General features: G+C 39.9%; 2 protein-coding genes across 2 annotated transcripts in view; one reads left to right on the top strand and one right to left on the bottom strand.

Moving 5' to 3' along the window:
- The first annotated feature begins 1,689 nt into the window (after window positions 1-1,689).
- Window positions 1,690-5,369, top strand: ARMH2 (armadillo like helical domain containing 2). Its single transcript, XM_042463915.1, has 2 exons — window positions 1,690-1,965; window positions 4,655-5,369. The coding sequence occupies exons 1-2, from the start codon at window positions 1,767-1,769 to the stop codon at window positions 5,086-5,088; spliced, it is 633 nt and encodes a 210-aa protein (XP_042319849.1). The 5' UTR covers window positions 1,690-1,766; the 3' UTR covers window positions 5,089-5,369.
- A 4,958-nt stretch (window positions 5,370-10,327) lies between these two features.
- Window positions 10,328-13,064, bottom strand: part of GMNN (geminin DNA replication inhibitor) — a 19,682-nt gene continuing 16,945 nt past the window's right edge. The window contains exons 6-8 of the mRNA XM_042464424.1: window positions 12,220-12,302; window positions 11,369-11,479; window positions 10,328-10,792 (exon numbers count right to left, since the gene is read on the bottom strand). Of these exons, the coding sequence (XP_042320358.1) occupies window positions 10,604-10,792; window positions 11,369-11,479; window positions 12,220-12,302 (383 nt within the window). The 3' untranslated portion in view covers window positions 10,328-10,603. The remainder of the gene's footprint in view (window positions 10,793-11,368; window positions 11,480-12,219; window positions 12,303-13,064) is intronic.

Raw genomic sequence — 13,064 nt, 5'->3', positions numbered from 1 at the left:
TTCCAAATAAGATGATGCTTTTTGGAACTGCTTGAAGTACAGGCCATTTAACAAATCTTTCTTCCTCACATAATGTACAATTATTGGGGTGACAGACAGCATGTTCCTGTGCAAGCTTACCCAGACGTAAATCCACTTGAGTTCAACAAAGCCTACTTCTAAGAGTGCATGGAAGTGCAGGCTGAAGACGCTTCATTAAAACCCTTATTACTCTCCTATATTTAAGACTGTTTCAAGAACAGCTAGTTCTTTTATAGCTGTTGGATTTCTGTGGGGACAGAATCATTCATTCATCTTTTGAGCCCTACAAGATTTATAAACAGTCTGATCCAAGTGTTTTTTTTCTTTGCAAATGCACTGGGAAGACAGTATTTTTTATTGTGAATGTTGCAACATTGTATATAGCTGTATATTTATAAATTATATATAATTTTTCTCCAATTAAAAGCTATGTTTGTACAGTCACTCCAAAAGGTTTGCTGAAGGAAATGTGTCTTATAACAAGTGAAATAATTATGCTTTGGTTTTTACCGCACACTGCTCACATGAGCCTGCAGTCTTTCATGGTTGTCTTTTGTACTGACTTTTGGCTTATATTTGCCTTCTAGTTTTGTGGTATTTGTACTTTGCATATTTACTGCTACTTTTAAGTTATAATAAAGATTATTTTCAATTACTAAATAAAAGAGGCCATAGGACATTGTTTCTTATGTTGCTGCGTTCATTCACTTTGGTTGTGAGGTCTTAAAGCAGAGATGGGAATCATGTGGCCCTCCAGTTGTTGAACTGGACTTCCCAGCGCTTGCCAGCAATCATTGGTAATGCATGCTTGGGTCCAACCTATTTGCGGGATCGTCTGCTTCCATATAATCCGCCCTGCACTCTCAGGTCCTCTGGGAGGAATCTATTGCAGCCTTTAAAAACCAGACTAACTGCTTCCTCCCAGAGGGCCTTCTCTGCAATTGCTCCCAAATTATGGAATGGCCTGCCGGACGAGATCCGTCAAATTGCCATCTTAGACAGCTTTTAAAAAGCTGTCAAGACGGATCTCTTCCGGCAGGCCTTTCCTGAATAAAAGTGCCCAGCCACAGAATGAACGCCCCTCACATCATGTATCAGCCGACCGCTCTGTCCTCGCTATATTTTTTTATTGTGTTTTTAATAGATGTTTTAATTGTAACTTGTTTAATCCTGTTTTAAAGGGGGGGGAATTTGGGGCATAAATTTGTAAATGTGGATTTTATCGTGTTGTAAGCCGCTTTGATTGTCTTGTCACAGAAAAGCGGGATATAAATAAAAGTTTTATTTATTTATTTATTTATTATGCTGGGAACTGCAATCCAGCATCTGGAGGACCTTATAATTCTGACCCTGCCCTAAAGCAAGACTGAGGAACGTGTGACCCTTCAGATGCTGTTAGACTCCAGCTCCTAACAGCCCTAGCCATCTTGGCCAGTGGTGGGAGATGATGAGGGGCTGCAGTTCAACATCAGGAGATCTGAAGGTTCCCACTCATGATTAGAGCTAGCAAGGAGGAAAATAAAGTCATCTCTTTTAAAGTGTAAAAAATTAACCTACCAAGAACCTTGATACAGTGTAGGCAGTAATACATCTAAGTATGACATCACTGAGAATGGATGCTGTTTCCATTCTGTTTACATCATTCATTGCTTGGTTACCAGAGATGAGAAGTGAGGTAACTGCAAACCGATTCTTTGGTTCGCCTGTCGTTTACTATCTAATTTAGGGAACTACAAATCTATAAAATGGGAAATACATTCCCCAGTTTAAAACACTGGTATGACAAGCATATTAAGCAGATACGGGAACCACCAATCAAGTTAATAGACCCCATCTTTCACCACCATAAAATCAAGACATACGGCATTGACCTGAGAAATGCAGAACTTCCCTTAGAGGAGAGAGCCACAGCTGCGCTATATATTGGACTGTTAGCTTATACAGGTATGTAGATGGAAACACAATACATCTAGGTTTGGGATGATGATTTCAGAGACTGCCAACTTCATCAAATATTTGTATTTAATTACTTTATATCCAAACTTTCTCCCAATATGGTACTAATGTCTGTGTTGTGTTTAAGACCTAAGTATCAGGATGGGGTGGGGGTTCCTAAAATATAGAATTACATGAGTGTTACTGGACTGAAGGAGCAGTTGTAATCTGAGCTGCATGCTTTAATCCTCAATGTGTAATTAAAACTGTGGTCATGTGCTTTCTTGTTGTGGAGTAAGCCACATGAAACTCAAGTGGACTTTCACCTCAACATTCCTAACATTATGCAGCAAGAACCTCAAACATCACTGCTATAGGTTAGGGGTGAAGAACCTATCACCCTCGAGGTACTGATAAACTACACCATCCCGCATCATGGGACATACAGTCAAGGTTACAACATATCAGTTGAACTGTAGAGGTGAAAGCCACCACATGTGTCTTAGATCTTTGTCCATCTTGGTTTATCAAACAGGCTAGAAGGGGACTAGCTGAGTGGGTGAAGGAAGTAGTCAATGCCTCCCTATAACAAGGCAGAGTTCCATCTTGCCCTAAAGGAGGCAGTTGTGAGGCCTTTGTTAAGAAAAAAAGCCATCCCTTAATCCTGCTATAATGAATAATTATTAGCCTGTTTTGTCCAACCATTTTGGGGCAAGGTAGTGGAACGTGTGGTGGGTTCCCACTTCCAGGGGTTTCTGGATGAAACACATTATCTAGATCCATTTCAATCTGGCTATGGAACAGACAGCCTTGGTTGCCTTAGTGGATGACCTGAACAGGGAACTGGACAGGGGGAGTGTGTCCCAGTTCGTTCTGCCGGACCTCTCAGTGGCTTTCGATAACATCAACCATGGTATCCTTCTGGTATCTGGGATGGGGCTTGGAAGTACTATAGTTTTTGTGGCTACATTCTAGAAGAGTTTATTCCTAACATTTTGCCAGCAGCTGTGGCTGGCATCTTCAGAGAATGCTGGCATGGAAGAGATAGTAATATATATATATACTATTGGTTGAAGAGAGGTGATTTGCATGTTAATCTGTGTATTGTTCTGTTGTTGAATGCCAAAGCCTACAGGGCATCCATTTCATTCTGTTGGGAAATCCCCTTCACCCTGGGTGGTTTTGATTTGCATTTGCTGGGTCTTGATTTTGTTGTTTTTCAGGACTAGTAGCCAAACTGTTTACTTTCAGGGTTTCTTCTTTCCAGTTGAAATTATCCAGGTGTTTATGGATTTCATTGGCTTCCCTGTGCATTTTGATCTGATAGGAGCCATTGATCCAGCCTGTGTTATATGGGGGTTATACTCCCCTGAAGATGCAGGTTCACAGTCTGGGGTGCTCCTGGACTCGGCTTTGAACATGGAAGCCCAAGTCTCTGCAGTAACAAGGTGTGGTTTTGCACATTTAAAACTTGTGCACAAGCTACGCTTGTTCCTTGAAATACCAGATCTGGCCTTGGTGGCACATGCCTTGGCTATTCCCGTTTGGTTTACTCTAACTAACACATTCTACTTTGGGGTGTGATGTTGTTTAATGTTGTGAGCCACCCTGAGTCCCAGTTTTTGGGAAAAGAGCAGGATATAAATAAATATAACATCATCAACAACAGCATCTGAAGGGCCACAAGTTCCTTAGCTCAGAGTAAAGAATTCAAAAGGACTCTTGAGTTAACACAAACCTCAAAATGAGCAAGAGCGCTGATCAACAGACCCATTTGCCATCATTTAACATTCCTATCAAGACAGCTGAACAGAGTTCCAATCACCATGTCCTAACTGTACGTTACCAAAGCCCATTGTAGAATAATGGCTCCCATATCATTTGCCTGGTAGCAGATTCACATTCGCCACATTCATCACATTTAGGCAAACATTTCCAATTAGCACCAGTTCTTTGTAGTCATTTCCTTGCACTGTATCTCATGTTGTTCTAGAAAATGACTTGATTCTCAACAGTAGATTTCCAGAGATTAAAGCAAGGAGAAGCAGCAAAGACAGCTGCTCCTCAATGTACAAAGCTGTCTATCCCTGTTTCTTAGGATCCAGCTTACTGCACTTGTCCAGTATTTCAATACTATAATACTAAAATACTGTATTTTCTGGCGTATAAGACTACTTTTTAACCCAGGAAAATCTTCTCAAAAGTCGGGGGTCGTCTTATACGCCAGGTGTCATCTTATAGGGCAGGTGCTGAAACTTCTGAGCCAGACTGGAGAATCTGTGGTCGCAGCATATGGTTGGGGGAGCTTAAAAACTGCTGCAGCCACATCCCCACCGTATGCGACGATCGTATGAAAGCAGCTACCACTCTGATAGTCTTGGAGACAGGGAGGGCTGGGCAGGCAGGGAGAGCTGACCAATCCAAGTAGGCTTTGTATATAACAAGATTTCCTGCTAAGTACCTGCATGTCATTTGAATTAAAATTACCATATTGAAATCAAATCTGATTTTTTTTTTAATTTGTATTTGGTGTGCTTTGGAAGAGGGGTAGTCTTATACGGTGAGTATATCCCAAACTCTATATTTTAACTGGAAAGGTTGGGGGGGTCATCTTATATGCCCAGTTGTCTTATACGCCGGAAAATACGGTATGTTAGTAAACTGTGTCAGGACTTACATATACTGACTTCCTTTACAGGTGGCGTTAGTGCTGCTAGACTTGCTGCAGAATATATTCAGGATATGATTGATATTTTGATCATGCCAAACACCTCTGGGAAAGTGATGATTGCCGTGCTAAAGGGATTATGCGGTGCTTGCTATATAAACTGCACAAATCAAAATGAAGCGAAAGAAAATCACCTTGCTGAAGTTCTTATTGCCTATCTGGATGAAGATGAAGATTCCCCAGATGCTGACCCAGATATTATCCTTGTGAAATTCTGGGTTTGTTATCTGATGACGGTTGTCTGCTGTAACAATATCCCATATATTAAATTACTTCAAGAAATGGGTGAACAAACACTACAAAAAAGGCTGGAATCCCTATCTAACAAGGAATGGCTTGGATGGCCACAAAATTATGCTGAATTAATGTTTTTGCTTATGGGATATCAAAAAACAAAGATATAGAGCACTGAGTTATTGTATAGTTTCCACAGTGTTCCATATTTTAGGTCCAAAGGCCTCAGGAATAAGAACTTTTTTAGAGCCTAAGCATTTGAACTGTGCCTTTTAAACATACTTTGCTACATCTTAAACATACTTTGCTACATCAAATTCTGCTTTTTAAGACTATTTCTGAAATCCTTTCAAGTTTGAGTAGCCCTCAACACAGAATTAAACTGCCACATCCAGTAATTTGTCTGTTAACACCTGGTGAAATACCACTGCTAAAAACAAGTAGAGGTAGCCCGACGGAATAATACTAAGAGCTCAATATAAGAGTAGCTAATAAGAAAAATAAATAAAATAAAACAATTTTTTTTCTCACTACTCTGGAGAGGTTTCACATTTTGTGCAATACAAGAACAGCCTTGTATTCCGTGTTCCACAGAAGACTTGAAAGATGTTGGCTTGGGCACAATGCCACTGCAATATAGATCTTAAATCCAAAGTCATCACATCTGAGCAACCAGGTGTCCTGTCAAACATCTTAAGGGAAAACACTGAAATGGTAATATTAAGGGAGAACATGAGATTAACCATTTTGCTTTTTTATACAACTTAGCAGATAGCTCTTTAAAGCATATTATTCAAGGATCACATTAGATTAACATTACAGTATTCTTCCTCAAGAGGCATTTATGGACAGTAACTAGATTAAAAATGTGATTTTATTCAATCCGACAATTTGAGATATGTCACATACAGCAAAGGTGTTTTGGGAGAGGGGACCAAACCCTAGGAACCCACAACTGCCTGTAGCTTCTTCACACACACACATACAAGCCCCTACATGTTGTGAGCAGAATCGTGATGATACTTGTGAGCATAACTATTTCTTACACCACCATTTGTACTCTGGGTCACTGGAACAGGGTATCCAGTACCTCCTTGCACACAACAACCCCTCTCCCTCATGTGCAACCACAGCTTTATGTCACTAGGGCACACCTCATGCTAGGATGGTGCTGCAGGGTTTTTTTCTTTTTCTTTTACAGCCAGGAAAATCAAGGACCCATAGTTCTCCCAGAGCTTTAGAGAATAGTTTGGCCCTGAGGGTATGCCCAACACTGTAAATCTATGGTGCACTAGGGCAGAAGTATGCTGGTAGAAATCTCCCAGCAATGAGGAAAATTTTAAGTGTATGACTAATGTCTGGCAATCTATTTATGCAAATTCCTATGAACAATTCTATAAGGAAATTTTGTTTGAGAGTGTACAAACTGGGCATTAAGGCTGGTGTGGGGGCAGAGTTGGGGTGTGGCAGCCACACAACACATGCCCCAACTCTGCCCCAGGTCGGAGTGATGCCGTGAACCACAACATACGGCGGACAGCATCACAGCGCTCCTCTGGCACTGCGCCTACATGACACAGCGCCAAAGGAGCATCGAAAAGCCGCAGCACCAGCAGCTATGGCGCACTTTCTGCAGCGCAGAAAGGAGCAATTTTTGGTGCTCTTTTTTGCGCTGCAGAAAGGCGAGATCAGGGTGGTTGTTGTGGCTCAATCTGGTGCTAAAAGGGGCGGCCTGTACAGCCCCTTTTGTTTCCTTCTGAGAAAATTAATCTTTAGCTGCAATCTCATACAATGGCCATTGCAGTACTGAAACTAAGCAAGGGAAACCAAAGACCTCAGGAACTACAGTACTTTGGGAAATGATGTACTTAACACAAATCAAGCAGAATCTAAAACGATATTTTATGATATTGTAACAATCCCAATTATTCATACAAATTGTATTTCATAAGGAGGGCCTGAGAGTTAAGACCATACCATTAAGAGGGGAAACATTTTAAAGTCTTATCTATGTGGGATTCTGTATAGGCACAGCATTTAAAAACTGCACTGTAGTTTCAGATTACATGTTAAAATACATTTGACAGTACATATTGCCAGTCTCAAATGAAATCCACGTGGAACACTGATATCAGTTAATGCCCTTTTGTAATCCTCTTTTTAAAAATAAAAACTCTCAACAGGATGTTTTAAACTGAATATTATCCACTATAATTGCATCTTTTTGCAGAATTTGGAAAAGTCTTTCTTCTAACACTCTTCAAGGAGCAGGGGAAATCCCATATTGGGAAAAAAGCTCTATAGCAGCTATGTAACAGCTTAATAACAGCCTATCAATCTACACTTTCCAGTGGTGTTTATCCTCACAAATTGGTATTCTAAATAATATGGATCTACATGTAAGACAAACAAACCGAAGTTTTGTAACCATTGGCAACTGTAATGCAAATTAAATATGGGCTAGAATTGTGAATTTTACTTCAAAATAAAGTGGCAGCCAAAGAACACAGGATGAAATGTAAACATAATTTCTACAAAACCTTCTTTCCTTAACATGAGGGCTGATCCTAAGGAGTAAAAATTTGTTACAAGCACTCCAATCTTACTGCTTCCTCCTCCTGTTAATGTCCAACAGATCTGTCATTTAAGTCGTGAGCAAACTGCAATTCACAGTCCTACCTCCAAAACAATTTGAGCTCCTCTAATGAGGATATGGTGGTTCAATGGTTAAAACACTGAAACTGACAACTGCAAGATCGGCAGGTCGGCAGTTTGAGGCCCAAGTGCCACATGATGGGATAAGATTCTGTCACTGGTCACAGCTTCTGACAACCTAGCAGCTCGAAAGCATGTAAGTAAATAGGTACCACTTTGGTGCGAAGGTAACAGCATTCTGTGCATTCATGTTGGACATATGATCACAGAGTCAGCTTTGACAATGCTGGCTCTTTAGCTTAGTAACAGAGAGTAGTGCTACCCCCTAGTCAGACATGACTTGACAACCTTATCAAAGGAGAAGCCTTTACCTTTAGAATATTTTAACAAGATGTTTACTTAAATGTCATTGGGCCTCTCTAGAAAATTTTCTCCACATGGGCATAACACAAGTGGATGCCACCCAAAAAAGTTGTATTAAATCCTATTGAACACCACTTTAAAAACTCTATGGTTCTTCCTAGCCTGCAACAGTAATCTTGCAATTCTGTACATGTCCCAGGCAGGAATGATCCACCAGTTGCAGTCAGGTGAGGGGGGAAGGAATCTTGTTTAAAACTCATACTATACAATCCTATGATTCCTATGATTCTATACATACTTTGTAACTCCCTTTCATTCAACAAGTCTACACTAGCAATTGGAATTATCCCTATTTCACCCTTACTAGAACTCCTCAAATATTTCAACAGGTGATATGATAGTCCTGTTTAAATATTTGAGAAGATGCCATACTGAAGATGGAGCAAGCTTCTTTTTTGCTGTTCAAGACTAGGATATGGAACAATGGATACAAACGTCAGAAAAAGTGATTAAACATAAACATCAGGAAGATGTAAGAGCTGTTCAATAGTGGAACATTCAGTGACATCTCCTTCTCTGGAGGTTTTTAAACAGAGGCTGGATGGCCACCTGTCAGAGGTGCTTTGTGTATTCCTGCATGGCAAGGGGTTGGACTGGAGGGCTCTTGAGATCTCTTCCAACTCTATGATTCTGCTGTTGTTTATCTACACTGCTCCTAAATGATATACTGCTCCCTATGCATAGGATTTAAGCTCTTTGCACTGTTGCTATGTACAAAAATGCTCTTAATATTTTCCTCTCATGAAAACTGATACAGGTCAATTACATACCTTACTCAACTATTTAGTGTAAAGCTGTGTATCATCAAGTCATTTCGAACTTATGGATACAACTATCACAGGGTGAGAGTGTGACTTTCCCAAGGTCACCCAGTGGGTTTCCATGGCTGCATGGGAATCTGAACTCTGGTCTTGAATCATAGTCCAATGCTTAAACCACTATACCACACTGGCTCTCTACTACTATACAGTTACTGTATGGGTGGTTTGTATAATGTATTTTTTATCTGAAAGAAGAGGCAGGTTGAGGAGCAAAATGGTGTTTTTCAACTTCAAGCTCTCCTTCAGTGTTCACATACAACCACGGTGAGCACATAATCATTCAAACTTCTGTATTCCCACTGTTATCATCCCACATCCTCTGTCTCAGTGCTCTTCAGTTCTACCATTTAATCCTGCTTTCTTCACTGTTTCTCTGACGCACTGCTTCCCTGCCACCCACTCCTCACCCCCAACAGTAACTCTCCTTCCAAAAGCTGTCAAGGACTTGAGAACTGAGAGGAGCATTTCCAAAGGTTAACATGTGAAAATTAACAAAGATCAATACTAAAGACCAACGGTGCTTGGTTCTTAGTTTCGTAAAGCTTCAGAAACAGATGAAAATAGATCACCCAGACAGGAGACAGCCATGTTCTTAATTGGAGAAGTATAGCTGAGGAAACATTGAGAATGTTGAACAAATAGTGTTTGCATATGGCAAGTGGAAAGTTGAGATACCGCAATAAAGTGAGTGTGAAGAATGTCAGACTTACAAATGTCACAGAAAATATGATGGGAGGAAAAAAAGTTAGTACTGCTATTCTTGAATCATGTATATTAAAATCAACTGATGACTTGATTGCCATTAGCTGTGGAAACAAATGCCAAGTGTTAATATTTATATGCACAAGTCAGTGGCAAAACTTTACAAATATACTGCTCTTTCACCTTGAAAGACAACAAATATTCCAATTTTCAAACAACTTCATGTGACTAACTGAATATCAGACATTGATTAACACAGGCTCTGACATGTCAAGATAGAAACATCCAACCACCATATTAGTGTATTCAATATGATTGCCATCTCCAAACTTACAGGAAATCATAATCTACCGCAGCTGTTTAAAAACTCCACCTGTGAGATACAAGCAAGTCCCATACATCTGAACAGAATGCATTTAAGACATGTAGGCCTGCACTTCACCTAGCTAATTTCACCTAGTGGAAAATATAAATTAATTTTATATTATTAAACCTTGATTTCCTGCCAGTCTCATTAATACTTTTGTACAATTCTGGGTTTGGTGGGTGATCCACAGCCAATCTAATCAAGATGGTGAACCATGTAGCCCATTTTTGGTGTTTTAAAAAGTGTATACATCGTATCTTTCTATTTAAAAGAAAAGACCCAAAATGTCTGCTGAGAATTTCAGTTATTATGTATATTGCTCAAGGACTCCTTCTTCCTGGGTTTCCTTTATGTTCATGAACACAAAGGGAATGCCCATTGACTGGCAGTGGCTGGATAAAAGAAACTGCTTTCAAAGTGAAGAATTTGAAAGTCATGCAATACTATGAAGATATGTTTATTTGGCAGTTATATATATCTCATATCAGATGAATAAAACACTATTTACAAGCTGAAATACATAGTATTTCTATTTAATCACAAGGTAAGATAGAGTCTAACACTTTAGACAGGACAGTTACTTGCAATGATATACATTACTAACCAAGACTCACCTTCTGACTCTAAGTGAATCTTTAGTTTTCAGAGAATTTCACCTTTTCCCTACCCCAACACACAAAGATGGTAGTTCATAATCCTCTTCAGAGCCCAAATTTTTCACAGATTATTTATTCCATCTGTGGGCAGGTCCACAATACCCTCTGTAGTACTGCTGGAAAGCTGCGAGTGTTCCCCTGTAGTGTCATCTAGATCTTCCTCTGTGGAGTCATTTTCTTCATATGTAATATCTTCCAAGTCTAGATTTTTCAGTGCTTCTAGGTTTTCTGGTGCCTGTCCAGTTAATCGCTGGCAAAATACAAGAAAGCATAAGTGATATTGTTTGAAAAGTGATAGTGATTTGGTTTTCATAATCAAGGACTATACTGAAATGTAATAATTCATCTTCCACACATTGATTTTGTATGTTGTGTGCAATGAAATCTCTATAGCTATAGATATATATACTTTAAAATGCTACTATCTGGCATTATGCAAATAAAATATCTCTTATTATTCAAGGTCAGAGGTTCAGTAACTGGGAACCTAGGGGATGACTTTGACCCTCAAGCTGCTCTCATCACTTTCCTGAAGTAGCAGTTTGAGAACAACCCAAATCTGACCTAGGCAAGAAGGGCAACTGAAGCCAGGAATTCTTTTCCAGGCATGCACTAACCTGCCCAGTCATCAAAGTTAGGTCAAAGCCAGAATGCACAAGTTTAAACCCCCCTTTTAGCATTCTTCATTAGTAGGATGGATAAGAAAATGCATGCAGTATGGACTTGTCAGCAGCATAATTGGGAGCATTTGTTCCTCCACGTTGTATCATCTGGTCCAAGATTACATGAGAGTTTTAAGCGATGTGTTATCACTGCAATACCTTACCTCAATCATGTTCGCCATATATTGTACATGGTTTGCTAGTTCCATAAGCTCTTTGTTCTCTTCTTTTAGATGGACAATTTCACCTTCTTTTAACTCTATTTCTTTATGCAGCTGCAAAGATGCAAAGTGGATTTTCAGGTAATATCTATGTTCAAAAGCAACTGATTTTCTGCTGACACCAAGTTGTTCTTACTTGCCTTCAAGATGACTCTTACTTATGGAAACCCTACCCTATTCAAGAGGTTTGCCAGTACTTTCCTCTTAGGCCAGGAGTAAGCAAAGTGCAGCTGCGTGTGGCCCCTGGAGCCATTTTTGTGGCTGCCCTCCCGTCCCAGGAAGTGGTCAACATTTCCTTCCAAAATGCCCCTCAAAGCCTTTAGGTAGTGTGAAGTTAGTCTGCCAGTGGTCAAACAAAAATTTTCAGTAATCTATTTGGGGGGGAGGGATTTCCGCCTCATTTTAGGTCCATCTTGGGACAATTTGGGCCAAAAGACCCCTTTTTAAAAAACAGGAGATAAACAGAAAGTGGTTTCTGATTACTTTCTGTTTAAAAAGGCCTCTCTTGGGCCGAAAATGATCCAGGAAAGCCCCAAGCTACAGCGAAAATGGCCCTTGTCCCCTTGAGGGTGTTTGGGAAGGATTTTTTTTTCTTTTCAGGAGAAGGTGCAGCAGGGGTGCAGCCCTTCAAGGTCTCCTAGGGGGCTTATGCAGCATAGTCACCCACCTTGTGTGACATGCCCAAAGCCACCTAGTGGCTTTCCACGGATGAGTGGGATTCAAACGCTGGTCTCCCAGAGACCTAGTCCAACACATAAACCACTACACTATGGTGGCTCTGATATTTGAGTTACCTTTTCATTTTCTTGCAACACGTCATACAGAGCTTTCCTCCGCTGTTCAGCCAGCTCCTTCCAGTACTGAGGTGAAGGATTGCCTGAAAAGGAAATTAGAATGCATCCAGTATTTGTGGGAATACTTTCCAATCAATTTGCCATCTTTTTAAAAATTAAAGTCATACCTTACCCTTCTATTGTCATTACAATACTCAGGGCAAGCTAATAACATCAACATATGCACTAAAAGAACTAAAGATTTGTAACACCACAAAATCTTAAAAACCAGAAGACAGGAGCAGCAAGTAAAAGTCTCCAAATAGGCAACTAATCCAACTGCTTCTCTCCTTAATCCACTTGCCTAAACCAAGCCAGCTATACCATTTATGTGTATTTGGTGGCTGTGACCTCCCCCTCCAGTTTTCAGAGGCAGTTATGAACACAGTTGTGGTGTCACAGCAAAAGAAGACTCTGGGCTTCTGGCTGGCCATGATGAAAGGGGGATACTGGACTGGGTAGGTTCTATGTCTGTCTAGCTGGATTCATGTTTTTAAATCACAAATAATTTTAGTAAATAACTGCATCTACCTCAAAGTGGGAACATATGTTAATGAGACTGAATACTAGGAAGGCAATACAAGCTAAAAGCAAGAAAATTAGTCACCTGACTGCAAATTTGAAGGGTGCCGAGAACAGTCACAAGCTAGCCTTTGTATTGCCCATTCTTGAGAATTGTATTTCAAGCAAACACAACAGCCCTAAATTTCCAAGGCCAGACCTCCCAGTTATAATGCATTCACTCATATGCATTTAATAATAATAATAATAATAATAATAATAATAATAATAATAATAATAATAAT

The sequence above is a fragment of the Sceloporus undulatus genome, chromosome 4 (genome assembly GCF_019175285.1).
Source record: "Sceloporus undulatus isolate JIND9_A2432 ecotype Alabama chromosome 4, SceUnd_v1.1, whole genome shotgun sequence".
In the NCBI taxonomy this organism is placed as follows: domain Eukaryota; kingdom Metazoa; phylum Chordata; class Lepidosauria; order Squamata; family Phrynosomatidae; genus Sceloporus; species Sceloporus undulatus.
This window is presented reverse-complemented; position numbering and strand designations above follow the sequence as displayed.